The following is a 26,691-nucleotide window of genomic DNA, read 5'->3' as shown; positions in this document are numbered from 1 at the left end:
TGTAGAGAATGAACATGTCATCAATGTGAAGTTCAATGATAAAAATCAGAGTGGCCGATTTCAACGGGCAGAATTCTAATATCATGGCCATGGGGAATGGACTATTTTTTGTCGATTTTGCAAACCAAACTGGCAAACGATTGTTGATTTTCGTCACTAGTCTAAAATGAATGCAAACGTTCGGCCGAACATTTACATGATTAGAAACTTACCGGTTTCTTTCGTTATTATGCACAGACATGGCCGGGCTTGGGTTCCGCATACGATATCTTCTATCAGATTAAAGTTGAACCCACACTTTGTACTGCTCGTGGGAGGAGGAAAGCAAACGGAGACCTTTTCCATGAGCATCTCGTGTAGTACCATCATCATGTCGATTCTGATATCAGCTGCAAAATCCGTCTATTACTAAATGCTAGCTTTTCGAACTTCGTATCTTGGAAATAACAACTTCTATGAAAGAACACGCACACACACACACACACACACACACACACACACACACACACACACACACACACACACACACACACACAGACACACAGACAGATACACACACCCACAAACACATACAGACATAGACACACACACACAGAGACACAGACATACAGGCATACAGGCATAAACACAGACACAGACGGACACACAGACAGACACACAGACAGACACAGCTACACACAGACAAGGACACACAGACACACACCCACAAACACATACAGACATAGACACACAGACACAGGCATAAACACAGACACACACAGACACAGACGGACACACAGACAGACACAGTACACACAGACACACACAGACACACACAGACACACACACATAAACACACATAGTTCACTTCAGTGCACTACATTACAATTACAGACACACGCAGTACAATCAGAGACACACACACGATACAAAGACAGACACAGACACAAACACACAGAGTACACTTCAGTACAATCACAGACGCAGGCACAAAGACATATACAAGAAGAGCAGATTGAAGTACCTTCATTTGCAGATGTTGACGCATTGATCTGTGGGATATGTTCTTCAGTCTGTAACTGATCATCTGCTAGAACTGTCTCATCTGGATCAACCGGAGGAGTATCTTCCGGCAGGAGTCTGAGTGGGTCTATCGGGACAGCCATGGATCGCTCTCCCTACCTTGCTGAAATAAAGACAAAGGTCAACGACGGATGTCGCATGTTAGTCCTGTAACTAAATGTAATCCAAAATAGTGAATAAATAATTTTTACATCTGAACGATTGTATGTCTGGATGGTGATTTTTAATCAATGAACAAAAGTTCAGGATTTTACCTTCTGTTAAGCTGTTAGCAATGACTCTAGCACCCTCTCCCTACAAAACGACCATATCTCGGGCTGAAGCTTTAAACCGTCTTGCCTCAGCAGCCATCTAGCACAGTCGACCTGTCCTGTTAATTATGTGATCATCAAGTTACCAAATTTAATCCTTCAATATTCAAATAATTGATTATCAGACAAAACAGAGTTTAGAGCTCGACGTATGCTTCAGGGTTTCACACTGTGCTGTAATCAAACGCATGACTAAAACCTCTTGCTACTATTACCAATGTTAGATAAACCCATATTGTTAAGGCGGTCAAATGATTTACCTGAGTTGATCGCGTCCATGAAAGGGTTAAACTGCGTTCTGTCCAGCTTGTTAATGTCCGTTCCAGCAGCCAGCAGTGCCTCCGCCTCCGTCACTCTCCCTGCTTTGCATGGCCAGTGAAGCGTTGAGCTCCCCTCTAAGCTCTTTGACGATCCGACGAAGGATCCAGATTCCCTTCTTTTCTTTTGAGATTGCTTCAATTCTTCCTGGAGTATGCGGATTACCATTTATATACTTCCATACAGGGCGCGTGAACAATCAGCAATGAATTATCAATTAATCAATCTAGTTTTTGAGTAGAAAGTCCACAGATTGTGATACATTGGATTTGATATTGGAAAAGACATAGCTTACCAAATACCTTTTCATGTGCTTTTTGGAGGACAGGGATGACTTATTCCTGCGTGCCATTACACCATAACTATCTGCTGTAACAGCAAAAATTAGAATTATGTCGGACATAATTCTAAAAAATTGGAACATCGTAGTTAATCAGTGTGGTGCTAACAACAGAGAGCGATTTGAACGGTAGGCAATTTCATAAATTCCATTAACGCGATATAAGGATGATTGGAACAGGCTAAAATCTACTATGTAGCATTGATAACTGGCTATATCGCTGCATTAAACGATAAAAGTATTGCTAACTATGGATATTCTAAGTGATTTAGGCAGAGGGGAACCGGCACAGCCAGATTGCGTTGTCTTCAGTGACTAAGTTTCACGATAGTAAAATTGACCTTATATATTTTTAAAAAGGATGCACAGTTCAAGCAATAAATCGATCAGCTGCTCATATGATATTTGCATTTAAAGGAGGGCCCAGTGCAGTGACAAGTAAGTCTGTTAAGGCAACATTTAGTTCTGAGATTAGCTGAGTCTTGACAAAGATAAGTTGAGTTTCGAGAAAGTGCACACGGATAAAGTTATCAAGTGAAAATGATGAGACTAAGTTAGGGTCCAGTCAACAGAATGGCAGCTGTAACAGAAACAGTTCATTGGATAGGGGAGTAGGGGATTATGACGGAGTGAAGTTTATATAGCAGGGCAAACAAAAAACAACTGACAGCACTGAGCAAGTGAACTGGAAAATTGAGGAAGGGAAATAACTGTGGTTGTCAGCCCTTTCCGTAGCAATCAGGATTTCCCACGAGATCGATCAGGCAATCAGGATTTCCCACGAGACTGCTCAATCCGATGCGCGCACTTTTGTCACGTGACGGCCACGTGACGCTCAAATCGTTGTCACGTGGTACAGAAGGGAGGTTCCTAGAGCGTCCTTCTCGACAAGAGGGAGTTTCTCACGGTTTATCTTCAATAACTATCGCTATTTTTATAGTAGAGAGTTGAAACTTTCACCAAATGTTTCCCTAGACATTTCTGCATGGTAACTGTGTCATAGAATTTTAATTTAGGGACCCAATTTTGTGCAACACTCCGGTATCTGACGACCGGTCGCAGACGTGGTTATTGTATTGTCAACTTCTATTGCACACTGAGCGAGCTATATTTTGAGTACAAAGATAAACTTTACACCAGGTGAAAGCTGAGACGTTTCTCTTTAAGATGATCACCTCACATTCTGTGTATCTGTGACATTGAGATAGTAACGAATCAAAACGTCAAGTTGAACAGGCTACAAAATACGCGCTGAATAAAAGTCCACCCCAGGAGTCCACCCCACGCGCGTAGGGTGTTTATGTTCTTCGTTAAGATTTACATGATGAACTATATTTTTCACTCAGATTCGCAAGATAACAGAGGCACATATTAGGTGCGGGATCGCACAATTTACCGTTTTCCGCACATTTCCGCATAATTTATTGTTTTCCGCACACTTCCGCACATTTTGTTATTATAATTTTGAAATTTTCGCGTTAAGATTTTCGAGTGTAAAAACCAAAATATGTTAAAAATCGGGCCCTTTTAGGACCGTGACTCAGGCCCTTTTAGGACCGTGACTCAGGCCCTTTCAGGACCGTGACCCAGGCCCTTTTGGAACTCATACCTAGGCCACGTGACCCAGTTACCACGTGACCCAGGCCCTTTCGGGACCCTGACCCAGGCCCTTTCGGTACCGTGACCCAGGCCCTTTCGGGACCCTGACCCAGGCCCTTTCGGGACCGTGACCCAGGCCCTTTTGGAACTCATGCCTAGGCCACGTGACCCGGTTACCACGTGACCCAGGCCCTTTCGGGACCATGACCCAGGCCCTGTCGGGACCGTTACCCAGGCCCTTTCGGGACCGTGACCCAGGCCGTTATGGAACCCTCGTCGTTACCGTACTTGGATCATACCTGCATCCCTTTTTATCGGGTAGTGAGCTCTATTCGTTGTAGCGTTGGCTTTATAGTGGGCTTAATGGATCTGGGATCAAATGGTTTACAAGTACTGACGATCAATGCCAACAAGCGTGTCACATATTTGCGATCACGCATGAGATCTGATCGACTCTATCAAGAGGCGTCTTCAAATAACTGTCTCCTGATCTCTACCAGATCAAGTCACTGTTCTCAGATAACTGAATCTCAATATAGGTTCAATCATGGTCTTAGTAAAGAACTACACCCTCAGTAACACATAAACAGACATATTTTTGATAAGAGCGGCGGTTATACGTTTAGAATTTCCAAAGTCCTTCAGAAAATGCAAAAGAAAACCGCACAATTCCCGCACAAATTTCGAAAAAATCGTCGCACATTTGCCGCATAATTGGTAAAAATTTACCGCACCTTACCGCACATTTTACCTTTATAGTCGGGTGCGGTACCGCATAATTTCGATTTTTTTACCGCACCTAATATGTGCCTCTGCAAGATAAGCCTGTTTTTGGACTAGTACATGGATTTTCATCCAGATTGGTCAAAAATTGGCTGAGCTATGAGCTTAAAAAAATATGCCCATATTTGGGCATACGCTTTTGCCCAAATTCGATAAAATTTCAATATTTTTTAATGAGCCTAACTCTATGTGAAAGATATAACTCAGTGTTTGTTGAATATAGTGGATACTAAGTAAAAAGACCTCCATGAACAAAATTGGGAAAATTGCACATAATATCTCGGTTCGGAATACTAGCCAAAATGACTTCATTAAATTTGAAATAACTCCATCAGTTTTCAATATTTTTTCAAGAACTTTTTGGAATCAATTAAGAATTGCATTTCAAGCTTATTTTGGGCAACAATTTTTAATGTAGGCCTCCAAGAAGATAGGGATATATTAAAGTATATTGTAGGTATATTAAAGTATATTAAAGTATATCCCGGGTCAAAATCGGGAAAAATCCTACATTTTAATATACTTTAATATGGTTGCCCCCCCCCCCCCCCCCCAAAGTAAATGATATTAATCTGTAAATCGTGAATGAATGGGAAAAGCCGTGAATGAATGGGAAAAGCGAGCGACCGATTTCATTCTCGGTATCATTTTGTATTTGCTGACAGTCGTTCAAAGTAATATCATTTACTTTTGTTTGGGAACGGGAGACACTGGCAGCCGTCCACTTTACCCAATTATGGGTTTTGGTAAAATATCATCTCTTTTTGATCAATGTCAGGGTAATGGGACTACTGCGGAAATACCTTAGTATTGCTGTATAACTATTACAAAAGTAATCCTGATAACACGCGACCTCTGCCTGATCCAGAGGATGTCACCATTTTACCTTCACACAGATATCGAACGCTGTAAGAAGATGACGATCAGACCTCGTTAATGTCAGGGTACTTTACAAAGTCGAAATATAAAGTAAAATTTCTTAAAAACCTCCACATTACTATTTCTTATTCCTGTCATCTTTGACATTGAATTAGAATGTTTTGAACTTAAAATATGCCTGCTGAACTACTTTCGGTAAGTCTTAATGCCTGAAAAGCAGTAAAGGGGGTATAATAATATATTGGGTAAATAGTATAGTGAGTATAATGGTGGCGGTCGTGCTTGCCAGCACTGTGATATAACATGTATTTTAGGTGCTCCCAGTAGCATTTACCAAGCTCCTTACAAATATAAACTGTATTTTAGGTGCTCCCAGTAGCATTTACCAAGCTCCTCACAAATATAAACTGTATTTTAGGTGCTCCCAGTAGCATTTACCAAGCTCCTCACAAATATAAACTGTATTTTAGGTGCTCCCAGTAGCATTTACCAAGCTCCTTACAAATATAAACTGTATTTTAGGTGCTCCCAGTAGCATTTACCAAGCTCCTTACAAATATAAACTGTATTTTAGGTGCTCCCAGTAGCATTTACCAACCTCCTTACAAATATAAACTGTATTTTAGGTGCTCCCAGTAGCATTTACCAAGCTCCTCACAAATATAAACTGTATTTTAGGTGCTCCCAGTAGCATTTACCAAGCTCCTCACAAATATAAACTGTATTTTAAGTGCTCCCAGTAGCATTTACCAAGCTCCTCACAAATATAAACTGTATTTTAGGTGCTCCCAGTAGCATTTACCAACCTCCTTACAAATATAAACTGTATTTTAGGTGCTCCCAGTAGCATTTACCAAGCTCCTCACAAATATAAACTGTATTTTAGGTGCTCCCAGTAGCATTTACCAACCTCCTTACAAATATAAACTGTATTTTAGGTGCTCCCAGTAGCATTTACCAACCTCCTTACAAATATAAACTGTATTTTAGGTGCTCCCAGTAGCATTTACCAACCTCCTTACAAATATAAACTGTATTTTAGGTGCTCCCAGTAGCATTTACCAAGCTCCTCACAAATATAAACTGTATTTTAGGTGCTCCCAGTAGCATTTACCAAGCTCCTTACAAATATAAACTGTATTTTAGGTGCTCCCAGTAGCATTTACCAACCTCCTTATAAATATAAACTGTATTTTAGGTGCTCCCAGTAGCATTTACCAAGCTCCTCACAAATATAAACTGTATTTTAGGTGCTCCCAGTAGCATTTACCAAGCTCCTCACAAATATAAACTGTATTTTAGGTGCTCCCAGTAGCATTTACCAACCTCCTTACAAATATAAACTGTATTTTAGGTGCTCCCAGTAGCATTTACCAAGCTCCTCGCAAATATAAACTGTATTTTAGGTGCTCCCAGTAGCATTTACCAAGCTCCTCACAAATATAAACTGTATTTTAAGTGCTCCCAGTAGCATTTACCAAGCTCCTCACAAATATAAACTGTATTTTAGGTGCTCCCAGTAGCATTTACCAACCTCCTTACAAATATAAACTGTATTTTAGGTGCTCCCAGTAGCATTTACCAAGCTCCTTACAAACACCCCCCTACACGACAGCGAGTTGCAGGACGCTATCTACAACATTACCTCAACCTACCTCGCTCTCGCTGTCTCTCAGCTCAGAAACACGTTTGTTATTTGGGTGGGACTTTTAGAATGTATAGTTGTTAATGAGTTAATGAGTTAATTAGACAATTAGATAATGCTTGATTAGATTGTTAATCTGTTAGTAATAAAAATAATGTCAAGTAATTTGTTAGATAATTATTTAATTAACCCTTAACGGCTACTTTTTCAGCCTGGATTTGAGTGTACTAAAAATATTATCCACTGTAATGGATCCTCGCTCTGAGTTCAACTTCAGAAACAGGTCAAAACGATCCAAACACAATTCTAGCCATGTAAGTCACTTTTTAACCAAAAACACTGTGGTAGCTTAACATATGTGCAGCAAATTTAAACGGTACATATATATTTAATTAATAATAGCTATCAAACGTCAAATTGTTATATTGACCGATTTGCTTTGTACGACTTTAAGCTAACTCTCTGTTCTGGCAGGATGTAGCATACGCGCAGTGTCCTCCTCGAACCACCTTTAGAGATCCTTACGGCTGGTTAGCTTCTCTTATTAACACATTCGGAGTAGAGGGAGGATTTCAAGCTATTTTGTGAGTACCCCCATTATTGTCTCTTACAGCTTACAAGTTATTTCAAAGCGTAGTTTTTAATCGAAAAATTATAATCGATTGAACCCAATTAAGTTCATAATGTTGATTTTTCAGATGAAATAAATTCTATGAAACTGTCTAGTTAACAACATGAATACATAACCAGGTCCCACGCGTGTGGAGAAGAGAAGCCATCCCCGTTCTTACTGTCTCATGTCCTGAAACCGTGGGGGAAATGTATAGAGTACCTGGTTCCTGAAACCCTGGGCCCTATCTTCAAACAGCTCATGCAGGTTACATTACACAGCAGCTCTAAATACTGTAATATTACAGTATCAAATACAGACAAGATATTTATCTTATCTGTATTTTGTTCCTGTGAGTAACTCAGAATATGAGTGCTCTCTTAGGATGCAGATAACAATGTTATCTGTCATGATGTATTATTATATTGTGCACTCTGTAACTATTATAGACTTGGAAAGTGGGATTGGTATTGTAACCATAGTAAATAATGCGTACTTTCTTGCACTCATCCAAAATATAAAAGTTTAGAACTAACTTTATACAGGCGAGTATAGAAGCGATGAAGTCAATGACAGTGGAAGATTACAAGTCTAAAGAGATTGGTTTAGTATGTGATCTGCTTGTGTCCATGAAGCTTATCTGTACTGGCTGTGGCAACCAGTTCACTATCGGGGTAAGTGCCAATGTGGTAAGATATTCGTTCTGTTTATACATTTTTAATTCTTCATTATTGATAGTTTTAGTCTGTGATGATCATATTTGCAAGCTTATATATATTATGTGTATATTCAGCTTAAATATTCTGCCACTAGAATACTATACCAGGTGTAAGTGAATATATATATGGTTTGATGGGTTTTGATGGGTTTTGATGGGTTTTGATGGGTTTGATGGGTTTTGATGTTGTTGTGATTATCGAAAATCATCAAACCGTTCAACAAGGAGCCGATCAATTTATTTGACTTTAAAATCTAATTTGAAACTGTAACATGATCGTTATTGGATATGTGTGAGGAAAAATGGCAATAATATCCGAATCTTTGTGATAAAAATGTTAACACAAACCTTATTAGATGTGAATTAATACTTCAAATACCATATAAACATGGTGCAAGTCCTCAATAACCGAATCATATTATTAACGTTATATTTTTTAAAATATTACACTGTATTTGTCTCTGAAAAGTCAAATACATAATTTCTACCGCTGCTCAACTGAAAACTGAATTATAATTCCTCAGGATGCTAAAGGCATGGACGAGATGAGACTACAAGAAATAAAGAAAATGCTGACAACTTCCCATTTTAACGCCAGAATGAATGCTCTAAACGAGGTATAACCTACAAAGTACATATTTTAAATTGTCTGTCCTTTTATTTAAGTTAGTAATTAAGTAAAACACGATACAAATACTCTAAGGAATGTGTAACAATCCTGCCTGTGTCTGCCTCGTTATAATAAATAATGTTTAATTATGTGATCACGTTAATTATGTTTTTGTGTTAACGATCACTTTATTTGGTAAAATTACACAGTGCAACTGTGCATTGTGTATGTGGTATTGCATAGCTGCTGCTAATTATACCTGTAGCACTGCTAAATTATGCAAATATTATAAAGCCACGTGTGCGTCCTTTTGTTGATTACAAGACCAGGCATGCAGTTCGTCATATTTTGCATTCCTTTCAAAGTTAGTAAATACTGCATGATGCTGATCAGTAAACAATTAAGTAATACCTGATACGTGCCTTTCAGATAACAAATTCCTGCGCTCATGATTTTCAGTTCTAATCATGTCATAAATAAATGTGTTAAACAGCGTTTTACCACGTGGTTACCATGCGCTGAACACGTGGTTACCATGCGCTGAACATGTGATATACACGCGCTGAGCCCCTTTCTCACCACGTGACACATCCCAGACACTGCGTATAGTGGAGGAAACACGTGACCTGAACCAGAAGTACCCAATAGATTCGGAGAGAGTACTGGAGTGGTTAACTCAACAAAGGATCCTGATGGTGGCGCTGGAGAACAACCTGCATCAGTCACAGTACACCGCTAAGATCATGAAGATAGCTGACTTTATTGGTGCTTCCATCACGGCGGTGAGAGGAATAGTTTTGTTAATTTATTTAGGGTATTTGTTTTCTTACGTGATAGATATAATGTCACTGTGATAACTACTTTGAAAAAAATGTACAGTTTTCTTGCGTCCCAGCCATTCATAACCCAGCCAAAATATTTCCTTGTGTTTCAGGAAGATATAAACCAGTTTTGGAAGCTGCAGGAGGGCAGACAGCCGGTGGTTGTTGAGAATGCTCACAACATTATTGCAGCTGCGGCTGTTCACTTTAATGAGGTAACATTTTGATTTGATTTAAATTTCTTATGGTGTGCATTGCAATCTACTGTTACATTTCATCAAGTGTAAAACACGTAATTACCTTTTTGTAACATGCAATCTTATCGTAACCTGAAGAGATTTGAAGAAAGTTATTATTTTCAGAAGCAAGCAAATCATCTTTTTACACTGATAACACAATCTTGGTTAAAGGAGGACCATAAAGGCAGACAAAGACTTCTCTCCCTCCTTGGAAAACTAGGTAACAATTCAAACTGGGTTACATTTTAATTATGTACTAGTAATAAGTAATTATCTACTTATTATAAGTAAATTGTCCCAAGTTTTTGGCATATTTTCTCCTGAAACACGTGTTAACCACGCGTTAACCACGCGTTAACCACGCGTTAACCACGCGTTAACCACGTGTTCATGTTAACTAATCACGTGTTAACTTCAGGTAAGTTGCCACTGGTATTGGAGCAGGTTTGGGCGCTGATTCACCTGAAAGATGTGGGTATAGAAGAAATAGAGCAAGGTCTGACACTTCATCTGGAATTACTTAACTCACCTACCTACCAGGTTTTTATCTTTTCTCCTAATTATAATATCTTGTTTCAATTATATTATTAGTTTTAGTACTCTTATTTTATCACAATTGTTAATTTTGAATGTTATCGACTGTCTTAATGATCCGGTTACCGTTATGTACAATTCATTACATATTACATATTACATATTCAATGTTACTCAATACTCATGATTCGATTGCACCATTAATCCTATACCTTGTTTCTTTTCAAAGAAACAATGTTAACGCTCTTTAAAAAGTCTGTATATACTGATTTAAACTTAACCAGGACGACTGTAAGAAGGAGTATGTAATGAAGTGTATAGCCGATATTAAGAACAGGGAATGGGTGGTACCAGCCATGAACTATCTTGTTAGAATACTTCAGAACTGTTTACAGTCCTCTTCTAAACTTGGGAAGAATATTCTCAGAGTAAGTTTTTTTTCTTCTTGAATTTAGTGAAATTGAAGAGTACGATAAATTTAGTGTTATTCTTCCTTTTGTTGTAATTCTTCGGTTAATTTACGTGTTTTAAAAGGTGAGCGAAGAATTTGTTTCTCCAACCATAACACGTGTGATTAGTTCAGCATGTTAATTATTTAATTAATTAGTAATGTTAATTATTGGGTGACACTGAAACTTTATGTTATTATTTCAGGAGTTACAAAACAGCGTGTTAGCGGTGAAGCTGATAACAAACAGCCTGGTCTCTAACTACACCAGTATAACAGATAAATACAACGACAAAATACATCCTGATACACGATGCAATGATTCGTTGTACACGCTTACTGAGTGTGTCCATACACATCTCAAGGTAATTAGCTTGTTCTTAATTGTCGGTCAATTAGCATCTGCGTTAACCTTCTATTATTGTAAAAACACTGAATTCTTAACTCAATTCGTTAGAATTTGCACTCTTATATCCAATAAATAATTTAAGATAATCTTCTTCAGATGTTGAAATTAGTACTGGATCATTGCAGTGACTTCCTGCATTGGAATCACGTCGAAGCAATCTGGGACTGCCTTGCTGCTCCAAATGGTAATTTAAGCGGGAACGAGATTTACGCGCGTTTTCTGGCCCAAATTCTTATTTTGTGTGATTTGCGTAGCGCGCGAAACAAATTGAATGATTCAAATATGAAAAAAAGCATTTGAAACTAGCAATAGCAAAACTTTTGTTTATCGAACATGGCGCGATAAAACCTTTGGATCATGGCCAGCATGACACAGCTGATGGATTTTAATCGGGTAACTGGCAAAAGTCCCGCACACATTGGGACGTCCGCGGAGTTTCTCGATGTAATCCGACTTATATGACCCTAAATAACACTAATTACTCGGGTACACTTTTTCACCAGTGGGGCATTTCTCGGAATCACGCCCTTTTTGACCGCACCCATATTGCGACCCCCACTATAAATTATCTCGGCTTCTGATTGAGATACAGACCTCAATTTTGAACCAAAATGTGCCTAAGATGCATGTTTATATTAGTGCTATGAAGATACTTAAGGCCTAAGAGACTTAGTTTTTGAGAAATCGCCAAAACCAGATTTTACTATATTAGCAGTCTCGTGAGTAACAATTATTACACTTATTTCAAGATATCTCAGCTTCTGATTGGAGCTAAGCGCTCATCTTGGGCATGAAAATGGTCAGAATCATCATATTGAGTGGGGTAGAGCATGGTTTTAAAGTCTTCAGACTTCAGGTTGTTGAGTTATTAGGTCAGATCTCATTTTTACGCTCTCGCGAGTAGCGATTGATGCACTTATTTCAAGATATCTCAGCTTCTGATTGGAGCTAAGCGCTCATCTTGGGCATTAAAACGGTCAGAATCATCACATTGAGTGGGGTAGAGCATGGTTTTAAAGTCTTCAGACTTCAGGTTGTTGAGTTATTAGATCAGATCTCATTTTTATGCTCTCGCGAGTAGCAATTGATGTACTTATTTCAAGATATATCAGCTTCTGATTGGAGCTAAGCGCTCATCTTGGGCATTAAAACGGTCAGAATCATCTCATTGAGTGGGGTAGAGCATGGTTTTAAAGTCTTCAGACTTCAGGTTGTTGAGTTATTAGGTCAGATCCCATTTTTACGCTCTCGCGAGTAGCGATTGATGCACTTATTTCAAAATATCTCAGCTTCTGATTGGAGCTAAGCGCTCATCTTGGGCATTAAAATCAAAAATGGTCAATATCATCACATTGAGTGGGGTAGAGCATGGTTTTAAAGTCTTCAGACTTCAGGTTGTTGATTTATTAGGTTAAAACATATTTTTACGCTCTTGCGAGTAGCAATTGACACACTTATTACAAGATATCTTAGCTTCTGATAGAAGCTAAGCGCTTATCATGGGCATTAAAATGGTCAGAATGATCAAATTAAGTAGGGTAAAGCATGTTCCTAGGGCTAGAGGTTTTAGTGAAATTTCACTGGCATTTCTTGGCGATTAATTAAAATTCATTTTATAAATACAGGGTGGGCCAAAAGTCAGTACCCATACGTTGGCCTTAATAACTCCGCCGTGTTTTATATTTGAGAGCTGTTGCTTTGCAGATGAAATACTGTACTTACTGGTTCGAGGATTCCGTCGTCAAAATTTGAAAATTCGAATATTTTAGACCACGCCCATTCAATATTAAAACACCTATATTGTTTTCTCTGAACATGCTGAACGCCTAATTTTTTCAGAGACGGTAGATTATCAAATGTTGCATATGATCTGAAAACATGAGGCAAAACGGATTAGAAATGACGAAGTTATCAAGCATTTTCTGTATCACGTTAACAAAATTGATTGGGTGATTATGTGACACCGTGACACGACACCTTAATTGGGCACCCTTAACAATTCCCATAATGTTTAACGGGGTAGTTAACGGGGTCACCTTATCACGTGATTAGGTAAACCAATCACCTGATCACACGTAATGAATAAACTCGTTATGCTTCATATCTCGGTCATCTGAGAAGCTACAGTTCTAATTCTTTCAGGACAAACGTAATTCGAATGGCCAAACACAATTCAATAACATTTAGCTTGATCCGACTATCCAAACTATCAAATAAATGCAAAAATGAACCTCCATTTGAAAAAAATGAACGCGAATATTTTTCGAGTTGACAAATTCCTCGAACCAGTGGTGGTACTAAGTCATACCAGAAGGAAGTATTTAAATTGGGCACTCAGTGACTGAGCTATAAAGGCCAACGTATGGGTACTGACTTTTGGCCCACCCTGTATTTTCACCATTGCAGTGACTATACTTGCGAGAGCATAAAAATAGGGTTTGACCTAATCATTTAATAACCTAAAGTCTGAAGATTTTAAAACCGTGCTCGATGCTACTTAATCTGATCATTCTTACTATTTTAATGCCCATGATGAACGCTTATAAATATCTCCACTCAGAAGCTGAGATATCTTGAAATAAGTGCATCAATAAGTGCATCAAAAATAAGTGCATAAAATCTCAACACTTTTTTTTACTTCGGACTTTCCAACAACCACATTGTTACACAAGTGTAACCAGTCAATTACAGGAAGCCGAAGGATTCAATTATACATTAGGCCAGTGACGGTTAAGGTAGTGTGTACCATACTTTCGTCGCCCGAGACTTTGCTGCAATGGGCAGCTCCTCATTTAACCCTCACACCCGATTACTCGAGTATTCGGCTGAGTGGACTGGGGGGTTGCATAGACCACTCAGGGTACTTAGTTGAGCGTCGACGACGATCACCCCACGGCTAGTGACAGAGTCGGGAATCGAACCTGGTACCTCGAAAAATGCCAGGCCGATTTAACAACTGAGCCACTAAGCCGTTCGCGAGAGCGTACTCGCTACTCGTGAGAGCGTAAAAATGGGATCTGACCTAATAACTCAACAAACTGAAGTCTGAAGACTTTAAAACCATGCTCTACCCCACTCAATGAGATGATTCTGACCGTTTTAATGCCCAAGATGAGCGCTTAGCTCCAATCAGAAGCTGATATATCTTGAAATAAGTGCATCAATCGCTACTCGCGAGAGCGTAAAAATGAGATCTGACCTAATAACTCAACAACCTGAAGTCTGAAGACTTTAAAACCATGATCTACCCCACTCAATGTGATGATTCTGACCGTTTTAATGCCCAAGATGAGCGCTTAGCTCCAATCAGAAGCTGAGATATCTTGAAATAAGTGCATCAATCGCTACTCGCGAGAGCGTAAAAATGAGATCTGACCTAATAACTCAACAACCTGAAGTCTGAAGACTTTAAAACCATGCTCTATCCCACTCAATATGATGATTCTGACCATTTTCATGCCCAAGATGAGCGCTTAGCTCCAATCAGAAGCTGAGATATCTTGAAATAAGTGTAATAATTGTTACTCACGAGACTGCTAATATAGTAAAATCGGGTTTTGGCGATTTCTCAAAAACTAAGTCTCTTAGGCCTTAAGTATCTTCATAGCACTAATATAAACATGCATCTTAGGCACATTTTGGTTCATAATTGAGGTCTGTATCTCAATCAGAAGCCGAGATAATTTATAGTGGGGGTCCCAATATGGGTGCGGTCAAAAAGGGCGTGATTCCGAGAAATGCCCCACTGGTGAAAAAGTGTACCCGAGTAATAAGTGTTATTTAGGGTCATATAAGTCGGATTACATCGAGAAACTCCGCGGACGTCCCAATGTGTGCGGGACTTTTGCCAGTTACCCGATATTATGCTCTCCAGTTTGATTTTCCATTGTAATTTTGAGATCAACCTGGATCAATCACTAACCTCACGAGGGCTTAACAATGAAATACTGGGCTGGAACTGTTTATAATTCAACAAACTAGTCTCACTGCTCACATAGAATAAAGAATTGGATTTGTGATTCGAATTTTGTTCCTATTGATTCGTAATCCTATGATAATATTCCAGCGGCGCTCCAGCACTATGATGAATGTTGTGACTGGTTTTCCAAAGCGGTCAGCGACTTAGATCCGAACACACAAACGAAATTGTTTGAACAGAGATTGCAATTATTGGATACAAGTTGTATTCGCCCACTGGCTTTCAACTGTTTCAAGGTAAACCGCTCATCCCAAGAATTTCATTCTGCTCCTCCACTCAAATTTCATATCATAGTATAAAATATATCGTAAAATTTAACACAGTAAATAACTTAAGGCATTTCATATGTTGTTTCTAACAAGCAATTCCCGCTATCTTATTTGACGAATTCCAGGTATATTTTGAGAGTATAAACGTGCGTGATGGAAAAATAAAACGTTGGACAGCTAACAGTTTTACAGTTGAAAGTCTCAAGATGACCGGTGAGTTCTTCTAGAAAGTTCTTCTAGAATGAGTTTCAGAAATATAAGAACGTTTATAGTAACGTCCTCGTTTCACATCCACAAGGAAAACTAATATTATACTTACCAGTGACTACCCTTCATCTGTTTGGTAGTCCCAGTTTCGATGTATCACTGCACCGTTATTTCATCGTCTCAGGTCTGAAGTTTATCTGGAACGTTTCACTTGAAGCAAAGGACGAAGTTGTGTCACGTGATGCGATGGACTACCTTCTCAGAGTTAACCACTCTGCACTCTCCCCCAAACTAAAGAAAGACTGCTCAACACTGCATCTCAACTTTACTAATCATTGTCAAGAGCTCCTTCAGGTATGAGATCCTGTAGACACGACATATCAACAAACAAAGTTCCATATAGACATTCGACATGTAAATGTTTGCTTGCTAAAAACTGTAAGCTGAACAGTAATCCTTTCGTTTTAACTTTGGACTCTTAACGTTATTTCGTTTAGATCTCACTTCTGAATTCAAGCCTGAATATAATCTGGGTGGAAGACATAACTCAAATTTCCGCCAGGGTTGTGTCGAAGCCTCAGGAAGTGAACCAAACGAAGAGGTCCTCAAACGAACAGCCAACATCCTGAACATTACAACAGATTACATAGTTCTGGCAGAGTCCGCCCACAAGGGAGTCAGATTGTTGGAGCCGCATGGTGCTCGGTATTTGGGCACCCTCATAACTTTCAACTTGGAACTCGACAAGGACAATGCCATCAGGGTTAGTAGTTTTAATTTAGTATTTTCGTCTTGGTAATATTGAGGAAACATTTTCCATGTGTTGTTCCCTTTTTTTCTGCTGCAATTCAATTGAGATAAGATATTTTGCGTCGTTCATAAATATTAAGTCAACCATGCATGAAACTAATAGTTCATTTATACAAATAAATCATCGGTAACACTGATAAGCCTTCTCCCCCGCCGCCACTAAACCCAAACTACAGTTAACACCAATTCACCGACTTAATAATCTGTGAACTACAAAACTGATTTGTCACATTTTTAAAAGAATTTTCATAGTCTGTCAACATTTTACTTCTTCAAACATTTACAACTTCCAAAACGAATCATCTGAATCGCAGCATCACAGAAAGTTCAATTAAAAAATATAACTATCCAATTACAGTTCACAAGTTGGTTTCGTGCTGACTTGCTATTTCATGAGAATCACCAGAGTTACACCTTGAGATTGAAGTTATCTGAGAACTAACGGTTGATCTGCGATTTATTGAACGATTATTGTCCTCCGTGTTGTTTTCAACCTTTCTAATCGTACCAAGTTTATCCCATACCCACTCCTTGAAAACCTTGACTCTAACCGCAAATATGAGAGGATTAAGGGCTGCGTTAACGAAAAAGGGAGTGTAACTCAACAAATAAAACATCTGGAGCCTAGTTGCAGTAGGAAGATCCCGGTGCCCGACAACTCCAGATCTTTCAAGGCAGTTGTAGATGGGCAGGCAGATGGCAGAGCTGGAACACAGCACAAACGCCAGGGTTATCAGAGTTATGTTTACGCTAACCTCTTTGTTATCTCTCCAGTTAGGATCTGTTCTCTGGCGCCGTGCCAAGGTGTGCAGTTGAAGTAGAGCTGCTACGCCGGCTAGCACTGCACACAGAGTGACTGGTATTGCTGTGTAGGAGATGTGGATCACGCAGAGTTCAGCTGTGTGGTCACGTGATAACTGTGTGCTTCCTGAGCTGATGAGATAACCGATAAGTTTAAAATCAGCTGGCTCGTAGAAGTAACTTCTCATCAACGAATGAAGTGCTTCATTTAGAAAGTCGTCAACATCTGCATCCGCTTCTTTTGTGCCAACAAAAACCACAATCTCGGAGATGAACACGCACATCCAAACAGCAGTATAGCAAGCTATTACTGCTACCACCAGCTTGTGATACACAACTTGGAAGGGCCACACAATATTCACAGTCCGTATCATAGCAAATACCAGGCTTACAAAACAGGACACCCTGACAGACACAAGTGTCAGAGTGTAAGAGCCAGCAACCAAACAGAACATAGCAGCACTGTTCTGTGCAGTGCACGGCACCAGCAGGAGCAGAAATATCAGGGAGTGGAGAGCTGCGCATACGCCCGTCATAAAGTCACTCACACTCAGGGTAAAGTAGGTGAAAGGGACGGTGTCCTTGAGGTTGTTTCTATGGAACATCATCATTGTAGAGTTGAGCAGGATAGCGCTGAGTGCGAGCAGGGCGTTAACCACCATGTTGATGATGTAAAAAGCAGAGCCCAGGTCTGGGGGAGGAGTTGGGTTTGGGTCAGGTCCTCTGGTGATAGGAGATATACCAGTTGTAAACTGTAGAGTGTGCATGTTCAGCTCTTCAGTCATTGCTGAAACCTGTTAGATGTCGTCAATTAGTTTCTCAAGCTTTATTAGATTTAATGAACGAGCTTGGAATCTAGAAATCCGGGATTTTAGCTGTTGTACGTGTTTGATACACATTGCAAAGCCACGAAACGTGTATAAAAGCGGAAAAATGAGTTGGGGCTGTTATAATTTGAAGTGTTGCATAAAAATTGCGGCGGCCATCTGCCGGCCTTTTGTCGGCCACGTGGTGTACTGTTACGACTCAACTATCCCAGAAGGACAAATCTAATCAGTGAAAACACGCGGTAGTTACTTTACCACCCCACTGGCAAATTCCAGTAAATATTAAGAGAAATATTGTTCGCATCTGTAGTATTCGTTACTTAAACTGCCGTCGCAGCTTATTTTGAATAATTACAATGGCATTGACTTAAAGGCACAATGGCTTCGGTTCCGAGTAGCTGAAAATTGTTCACGGTTGACCGAAAACGGGAAAACCGCCACGAATGCTTTGCTAACGTGTAGTTTCCACTAAAAATGGCTTTTAGGTTTTCTGCGTTATTTCGATAAGACAATTATTTTGTTGGTAGGAAGCAATTTTGTTATCTACCATCAGTAATTTGGTAGCCTACGAGCCTAAGAGAACATAAAATGATGGTTAAAGTTATTATGCAGGACTCTTATTGAGCGGTTTTTAGCCCCTTGATTTGATCACAGGATTTTTTAACAGGATTCAATCAAATGTGTTATTTGATGCTAGTTTGTAGTAGCAGACGGATCCTACAAAATCATGATATTACATTGAATACTAAATAACCTGATAGGATTTATCATTTATTACATTTCTTTAAATTTAGTAAGCCATTTGATAAATTCGAGTTAGCATATTGTTGCCTCTTTATAACTTAGTTTATTTAATTTTACTTATATTCGTCCTTTGGAGCCACGTTATATGTTATAATACCTTCCGGGAATTATATCCACTAAAAGTCTCGGACACTGAGAGCTGATAATTTGCCGATATATCCCGCAAGGGAAGCCAAGGTATTATCAGCATAGACCTCAGACTGGCTGGCGGCAAGTTGTAAAACAAATAACACTGGCGTTCTATATATTAGACACTATATTGTATCATGCGCACGTATCGGATTACACCCCTTCCAATTCGGAACCGGAAAATATTATAATACATAATACCTCCGGTTCTTCGGGCCGCAAATTCCCTCCAGCAAGCTGTCGGGAATTATCAAGCGGAGCCCGAAGAGCCGAAGGCATTATTATATTATATTAAAGTCCTAGTTCTTGCTTTAATTTTAACGATCAAAGGGGACGAAAGTCTCAGCAGATTGTTCTAAATGGCCCAAATGGGGTCGATGGACGCTCTGTAGGAACTAAGTTGGATGTGATTCAAAGTCGTCTACAGAGACCATGGCGCGGGGATGTTCTGTTGGAATTAAGTTAGATGTGATTTAAAGTCATCTACAGAGACCATGGCACGGCAACGGTTGAGAAGCGCAATTGTTCGATAATAAAACCATAGAAACGTCCATTTCTTAATCAAGCACAGGTGAATGCGGGCATGATAATCGATTACAGCGAAGCCTCGAACATTCCAAATTACAAGTCAAGTCCTCGAGCATGAAAATAATAGTATCGATTTAAGCTACGTAAAGAGCCATTCGTTATCATATAAAACGTGATTCATTGGTTGAACCGCGAAATCTTCCAAGTAATCGATTGTGCCCTCTTCAAATTGCCCTCTTTAAACGATTTTCAGTTTAAAATGTTGAGCTGAAGAGAACGTGGGGCACTGGGCTGAGCTTCTGAGAAATACCTCGGTATAGTTCTAGGTCACGTGTTCAATTCTAGGTCACGTGTTCAATTCTAGGTCACGTGTTCAAGTTACCGGTGCGGAGCGCCAACTTTTAACATATGGTACACAGATTATGTCATAGTGTATTCAGTTTTTAGATCATTCATCATATGCAAAGGTTATCGCAAGGACAAATGTTTTCAGTCGTTTGTAAGTTAATAGTTTCTCTGTAAAAGAAATCAGGACCAGATGCAGAATTCAGAATCAGGTTGTCAAATGTAAGGATATTAATGAATGAATAATATGCCGTAAGTAACTGTTTACTCCACGATTCATGTACGAAATGAACACGATAACATCTCCTGAATTAACTTCTTTATTCAGGTATTCCATCATGTGAACGAGAAAGTTTCAGCAGTCCGGCTCCGAGCGGCCAAGTTCTCTAAATCCTCCCCCGACGCTGTAGAACTGAAGATAGCAGACGAGATATTGGCTCCCAATAACGATAACAAACTGCTCAACCTCTCACAGGTTCGTTTATTTCTTTACTGTACCCTTCTAGAGAGAATAACTGTGGGGAGGTAGTTTGATGATTAGAAAATCGTGATAATAAGTTATTACCTAAAAGATGATGAGTTAATGACCCTTTATATTTGAACACAAATCCTTTATCCACTCATTGAATGGTTCCTACCTTAAAATGGAATTATCCTTTTTTGTACATGCTAATTCATGACAACCCGAAACAATTTAAATAAACTTTCAAATCGCGCGCGTAATTTTGCGCTCAACCGTCTCCACCCTGCCTCAGATATCAGAAGGATGTGTTGTAAAAGTTCGAGTGTTACCCACAGCCTCGTCCCCTGTGAAATCCTGGAACGAGGAGCTTAATACCCCTGTTAAGTTTGAGAAACAGATGCCCGGCGTTTTACTTACAACTCAGCCTAAAGTTCATCAGAACCTCCAGGTAGTTAAACCTGATGATGTAGGTTTATTTTTCTCACTGTGTGTCATTAAAAATGATAATTAAATCTTTCAAAAGTGAAACTCTTTTGTCCTAAAATGTTTGCAGCACTGTATAACTCATTTTTATAGAAATCAGGAAAACACTAATATCTTCTCCCGCAGATTTTGTCCACGATGGGTAAACCTGTCTCCCAAGCTGTACAGCGTCTCCTAAGCCAACTCCCTACCAACCCTTGCATCCAGGAAGTCCTGGAATCTCTGGAGACCAACAAGATCAAGAACACGGAGCAACTCCTTACAGAGCTTCTAACCGGACCTGTCACTAAGATCACCTACAACCTGGAGGCTATCAGTGCCAGGATTATCCCTGTGGAGAAAGACTCCTCCGACAGGCTCGCCCTTAACACCATATTCCTGAACCTTACATCGGACATCCCCGGAGCAAAGTGCGGCTCTACATGCGGTCTGGACATGTTTTACGATGTCTTTAACGTAGACTCCGGTGATGATCCCCGGTCTAGGAGACCCTCTAACATGACCCTGTCAGAGCTGTTCCTGGGGGAGGTGAAGGAGGAGTTTCTAGAGGTTTCCTTACTGGTTGTCTCCATCTTCAGGGGTCTGCTCTGTGGAATCTCCAGCCCCCTCTTCAAGCACAATACTCCTCTTAATGTCACTTATCTTAAGAAACTGACCAGGGATCAGCTCCTTGCCATGATGAAGTTCTTCACCCACACGGCCCTGTGCGGCAGCTTTGGGTCCAAACTGAAATCTAGAGGACAACCTCTACCAGCTCAGAACAGTTCTACAATAAACAGGATATCAGATCAAAACTCTTCTCTGGGATGCGAAGCATTCGAGCTGGTAATGTTAGGCGCCACCTACCACCCACAGGGTATTAGTGTGCTGTTTGATATCATGGAGTTACCTGGTGGTTACAAGAGGATGTTGCTGGATCTTCTCCTCTACACCCCCTCCGGAGAAGTAAGGTCTCTGGTCGCGTCGGAGCTGGAGAAGCTTTGTATCGCGCAGCGAGAGACATTGACCATAGATGAGCAAGATATGATGGATGTGGACAACGAAGCCGTCCCTAATGTCCATTACAAGCTCCTTCAAATCCTCCTTAAGACACCATTGCCGTTATGGGGTCCCTCCGTCCATGTTCGAGACACCCAAAAGAGACTTATGAGTCGGTGCACTCAGTTCTTCAGTTTAACCAGTTTCCTTCTGAGGGAGATGTCACTTGACAGTCAGATCTGTAGACAGCTTAGCATCAACGATCTGGTTAAGGATGAAATAAAGTTGTTGAAGACAGCTGCTAACGAGGGAAATGTCCAGCAAGCGTTCCTAGCGGGTCATCTGCGTCTCCTCTGCTCACTTGCTTCTATGAAGGGAGTCGACAAAAGACATGTCGGAAAGAAACTGATTCCCACACTTTTAGGAGACTTCCTGTTCCCTGCTGCTAACATAATGTATAAGAGCTCCGGCAGCAAGACCCGGTCTAAAGGATATAACGAAGCTCCAGTATCCATGAACAGTGAGGAGACACAATCTGCAGCCTACTCTCTGTTGGTGACACTTGTTAATGATTCTCCGGAGAACAGCAGAGATGTGACCCTGGAACTTGTCCGACTTCATCACCAGCCGAACCAGGATTTAGTTACCGAGTGGAACTACTATCCGATGGTTCAGCCTAAATCCGATTGTGGATATGTGGGACTGAAGAACGGTGGAGCAACTTGCTACATGAACGCTGTACTCCAGCAGCTCCACGCGGTCCCGGGTCTCTCTGAATCTATCTTGTGTATGCAGCCTCCCTCTCCCTCCTCCCCTTCTCGCTCCTCCCAACCTAAGTACGGTGAGGAGATGTTTCTCCAGTTCCAGCACTTGCTCGGTAACCTCAACGAGAGTCAACAAAAGTTCTACAGTCCAGAAGGGTTCTGGAAATCCTTCAAACTTTGGGGCCAGCCGATAAATCTCCATGAGCAACAAGACGCGTTTGAACTATTCAACAACCTAACAGACCAAGTGGATGACGTCCTGAAAGCTAGGGGAGAGAACAGAGTTTACCAGACGCAATTCGGGGGAGAGTTTGTCGACCAGAAGATATGTGTGGAATGTCCCCACAGATCGGAGCTCATTGAGCCGTTCATGAGTCTGAGTGTGTCCATCAGAACAGGTAACCTGGACGACAGTTTAGAACAGTTTGTCAAGGGCGAGGTGCTGGAGGGAGATAACGCGTATCTGTGCGAGGAATGCGATGAAAAGAGGACCACCCTCAAAAGAATGTGCATCAAAACCCTTCCTAACATCCTCGTCATCCACCTTAAACGTTTCGACTACGATTGGGAGAGAAACAAAGCGTTTAAATTTGATGATCACTTCAGTTTCCCAAACCAGTTAGACATGTTACCCTACACCCAGGTAGGGGTGGAAGGTACAGCTAAACAGAAGAGGGATGTAACCTCTCTGTACACGCTGTGTGGGGTCATAGTGCACTCGGGTCAGGCTAACGCAGGACATTACTACAGCTATATCAGGAAGAGAGGCACCGGGGACTGGTTCAAGTTTAATGATGATACAGTGACCCCTGTTAAGATGACGGATCAGACTATGGTTGAAGAGTGTTTTGGAGGAGAGTTCAAGTCGAAGGGATCTTCTTCAACTAGAAATCGTTATTGGAACGCTTATATTCTATTTTACGATAGGGCCAATGAAATGTGTCCACCTTCACCCTGGAAGAAGCCTCAAAAACCGATATCGCCCACAAAACGACTGAAAGCATCCCGTCTGTCACTGACCAAGCTGTCGAACATTCCTGATCACATGGAAGACAACGATCCTGTCAACGCTCTAGAGGATTTGATAAAATCTGGCGAAAAGTCTGGAATGTTCCAGGAGAAACTCCCGCCGGTCGTCAGGAACGCCATTATTGAGTCCAACACGAAACTATTGAAAGAGCGAGCCGTTTTCAACGAATCGTACTTCAACTTCGTCAGAAAGTTGGTGATAACCAACATCGCGTCCGACAACGTGAAGGACTACACTCACTGGAGCACCAAGTTGATGTGTAACTTTTACCTGCACACGTTCCTTCATGTGAGTAGTTCCTTCCAGTTCCACGAGGAAGCCTGGATGGAAACCTTCCGGATAGTCATGGAGAGCGAAATAAGTGCTGTCGCTACCTTTTTCGAGTTCATAAGCTCAACTCGTAATCACGATTATCTGACCCTCCATTTGCTGACCTGCCCAAGAAGTTATATCAGGAAGAAGTTTGCTGCCCTGATCAAAACAGCCATGGACTGTCTCCAGAAGATAGACCGGCTGATATCCCCGGTAGTAGACACGTTTATCGCGCGGTACCTGGCCCTTATATCACGTGAACTAACCGAGAATAACAAGTACTGTGAGGAGTACTTTGGAGTGCTGTACCATTATGCTAAGATATCAGGCGACACCGCTCGTCATCTCAGATCTCGGAACTTCATCGCTCTCTTCACCAGCTTCCTGGTTGGATCTGGTGTTAACAGCAACGGTACAAACGGTGATCACGTGACAAAATGGGCTTCAAGCCAGCTGCACAACTTTACATCTGGGTACCAAACACTGGGACAAATCATGTCGCACACCTCCCTCTCCCAGTACTACACCACCGAGACCAACACCCCTAACCCTCTGATCAGCACAGACTCTGAACCTGACGCTCCCGACCCCGCTCAGGGTGTCCACAATATCATGTCAGAAACTGGCATGGCGTCAAGTTTCCTGTCCCATCTGCTGGATGTGTGCCACACTGTGGGACAGAGCAGTGTGAGTAGTACCCTGTGTATCATGTGCTGGTGTAACCAGGCCCTCACTACTTGTCTCCTCAGTCAGCTGGTGTCCAGGCTAGCTGGTGTCCAGGCTCACGAGCTCAAACCCATCTTCAACCTCCTCCTCCACCTCCTAGCTCTGGAGGACCCTTATCAGTTGTTGAGAGTGGAGAACGTCATCACGGGCGAGTACGGTCTCTTGAATCTGGTGAGGCGGTCCAGTTCTGAGGACCCCAAGAGAGCGTACCAGTGTGTCAAGTTCCTGACTCAGCTGCTGAGGAGCAACCCGGCTGCTAAGGAGCACATCTTAGAACACATCACTGACTGGCAGTGGAGTGTTAACTGGCTCAGAACAGCGTTCGAGACGGAAGCTAAGAGTAGCTCTGTGAGTAATGAGTCAGCCAGCACCAAGGGGTTCCAGAGGACGGCTTCAGCCCAGGAGACCTTGAGTGATGCTACCGCTCTTCTTAACGAGTTTGAAAGTTCTCAGTGAGACTGAGTGTAGGGTTTTAGAGTTGTAACTCGTTATCAGCTCTGAAATCTCGATACAGGAGTTGAACAAAAGAAGAAGACAGATTTTATTGTGTGATACTGATAGATAATAGGTACAAAATAGTATCCCGCTGGACTTGGCGAGGATGAAATGTCAAAGGTAAAGAGACAATTATTGATATGTAGTTATTAGGGGTAAATTGATTAATATAACTTAATAAACTGGACGGTTAAATTTTTCGACTTCGAATTGAGTTGAACATTTATTAATTTTCCTACCGGGAAGGGGAATTAACTTTTATAGTAAATTATTGAATGTGGCATTGAAGACACGATTTACTTTGTTTATCGATAGCAGGATTTTATTTATTTTTGTTAATAACATTATATATGTAAGAACTTACTAAAATCAAGCGTAGAGAAGCTACGCCCGGTTCTGTATCTACTTTGAAATATCACATATTATATAATAAGTATTCACAGCTAGCCTTTATATTTTCAGGACACATGTTTGTATCAAGTTATATTGAGAACTATGTTGGGCAGAAAGAAGTTTGTTTTAAAGCACTTGACAGCTCTTAGCCAATCAGCTTACAAATAATTACGTGCAACAAATCATATTGAGCACGTGTAAAAACAAACTTTTCTCCCGCCTTTACAAGCATTTTCATATCTATAAATAGAAATATAATAGAATTTCTTACGCAACAATTCATAATTACGCATATTGTCAGGTTAGTTTCGTATCATATTTAGTCTTTTTAACCTATTATTCATTTTATTTCATTTTATAAGATTGATTTGAATTAGAAGTATACATGTTCTGTATTTAGGAAGTTATGTCGGTTAACGAATAAGTTAGGTAGTTAGTTAGTCGATTATTTAGTTAATCAATTAATTAATTAGTTAGAAGGTGCTATGCTATGTGTCTCAGCTTTTGGGGCTCTTGTGTCGTTTGTTTTAATTTTTTGTAATTAATTTGTTGTACTTAACTAGACAAATGATTTCCAATACGTTGTTTCTGTGCGATCTTTTTGGGCCTCATTAAAAATCAATCATTCTGAAAGTTTCCCAAAGTTTCCCCGACATCGATGTATGAATTTTGTCCGGCAATGAAACTAAAATAATTTTACATTTGCTTACACAAATACATTGCATTCCTTGACTGGTTCGAAATTTAAATGATGTGGAAAAAACAGACAGATTTTAAGAAATACTTTCCAATGATAACCTTCAAATTCGGTTTCTCATTCCCTCATCTCAACAGAATGTATACAGGTTTTTAATTTGATACCTCTAGCTCTAACCTTTCGAAAATATTAATAACTAGAAACTTTGCCTCAAAGCTCAAAAACTGCCCGATTTGCAGCAATCGTAATCGCTAGGTCGGGACTTAGCTTTAAGTGACTTGCCGAAAGTTTCAACCTTTAGACGATAACTCTTCAGACCATAGAT

At 40.5% G+C, this 26,691-nt stretch overlaps 1 protein-coding gene and 1 long non-coding RNA gene across 2 annotated transcripts in view; one reads left to right on the top strand and one right to left on the bottom strand.

Annotated features, from left to right (window-relative positions):
- The window catches only part of LOC134817950 (ubiquitin carboxyl-terminal hydrolase 24-like), a 28,684-nt gene extending 2,445 nt beyond the window's left edge, over window positions 1–26,239 (top strand). The window contains exons 3-22 of the mRNA XM_063827331.1: window positions 6,855–6,979; window positions 7,149–7,251; window positions 7,412–7,521; window positions 7,688–7,814; window positions 8,093–8,221; window positions 8,790–8,882; window positions 9,472–9,657; window positions 9,810–9,911; window positions 10,059–10,155; window positions 10,354–10,475; window positions 10,754–10,897; window positions 11,124–11,282; window positions 11,423–11,510; window positions 15,393–15,541; window positions 15,700–15,787; window positions 15,966–16,135; window positions 16,344–16,544; window positions 20,354–20,500; window positions 20,781–20,936; window positions 21,098–26,239. Of these exons, the coding sequence (XP_063683401.1) occupies window positions 6,855–6,979; window positions 7,149–7,251; window positions 7,412–7,521; window positions 7,688–7,814; window positions 8,093–8,221; window positions 8,790–8,882; window positions 9,472–9,657; window positions 9,810–9,911; window positions 10,059–10,155; window positions 10,354–10,475; window positions 10,754–10,897; window positions 11,124–11,282; window positions 11,423–11,510; window positions 15,393–15,541; window positions 15,700–15,787; window positions 15,966–16,135; window positions 16,344–16,544; window positions 20,354–20,500; window positions 20,781–20,936; window positions 21,098–25,237 (6,636 nt within the window). The 3' untranslated portion in view covers window positions 25,238–26,239. The remainder of the gene's footprint in view (window positions 1–6,854; window positions 6,980–7,148; window positions 7,252–7,411; window positions 7,522–7,687; window positions 7,815–8,092; window positions 8,222–8,789; window positions 8,883–9,471; window positions 9,658–9,809; window positions 9,912–10,058; window positions 10,156–10,353; window positions 10,476–10,753; window positions 10,898–11,123; window positions 11,283–11,422; window positions 11,511–15,392; window positions 15,542–15,699; window positions 15,788–15,965; window positions 16,136–16,343; window positions 16,545–20,353; window positions 20,501–20,780; window positions 20,937–21,097) is intronic.
- LOC134818096 (uncharacterized) lies at window positions 241–1,742 on the bottom strand. Its single transcript, XR_010160607.1, has 4 exons — window positions 1,634–1,742; window positions 1,317–1,432; window positions 1,004–1,161; window positions 241–389 (listed from the first exon to the last, which is right to left on the bottom strand). It is a non-coding gene; the product is annotated as an uncharacterized LOC134818096 (long non-coding RNA).
- Window positions 26,240–26,691: the final 452 nt, after the last annotated feature.

The sequence above is a fragment of the Bolinopsis microptera genome, chromosome 7, assembly GCF_026151205.1.
Source record: "Bolinopsis microptera isolate Bmic1 chromosome 7, MBARI_Bmic_1.0, whole genome shotgun sequence".
Lineage (NCBI taxonomy): Eukaryota > Metazoa > Ctenophora > Tentaculata > Lobata > Bolinopsidae > Bolinopsis > Bolinopsis microptera.
This window is presented reverse-complemented; position numbering and strand designations above follow the sequence as displayed.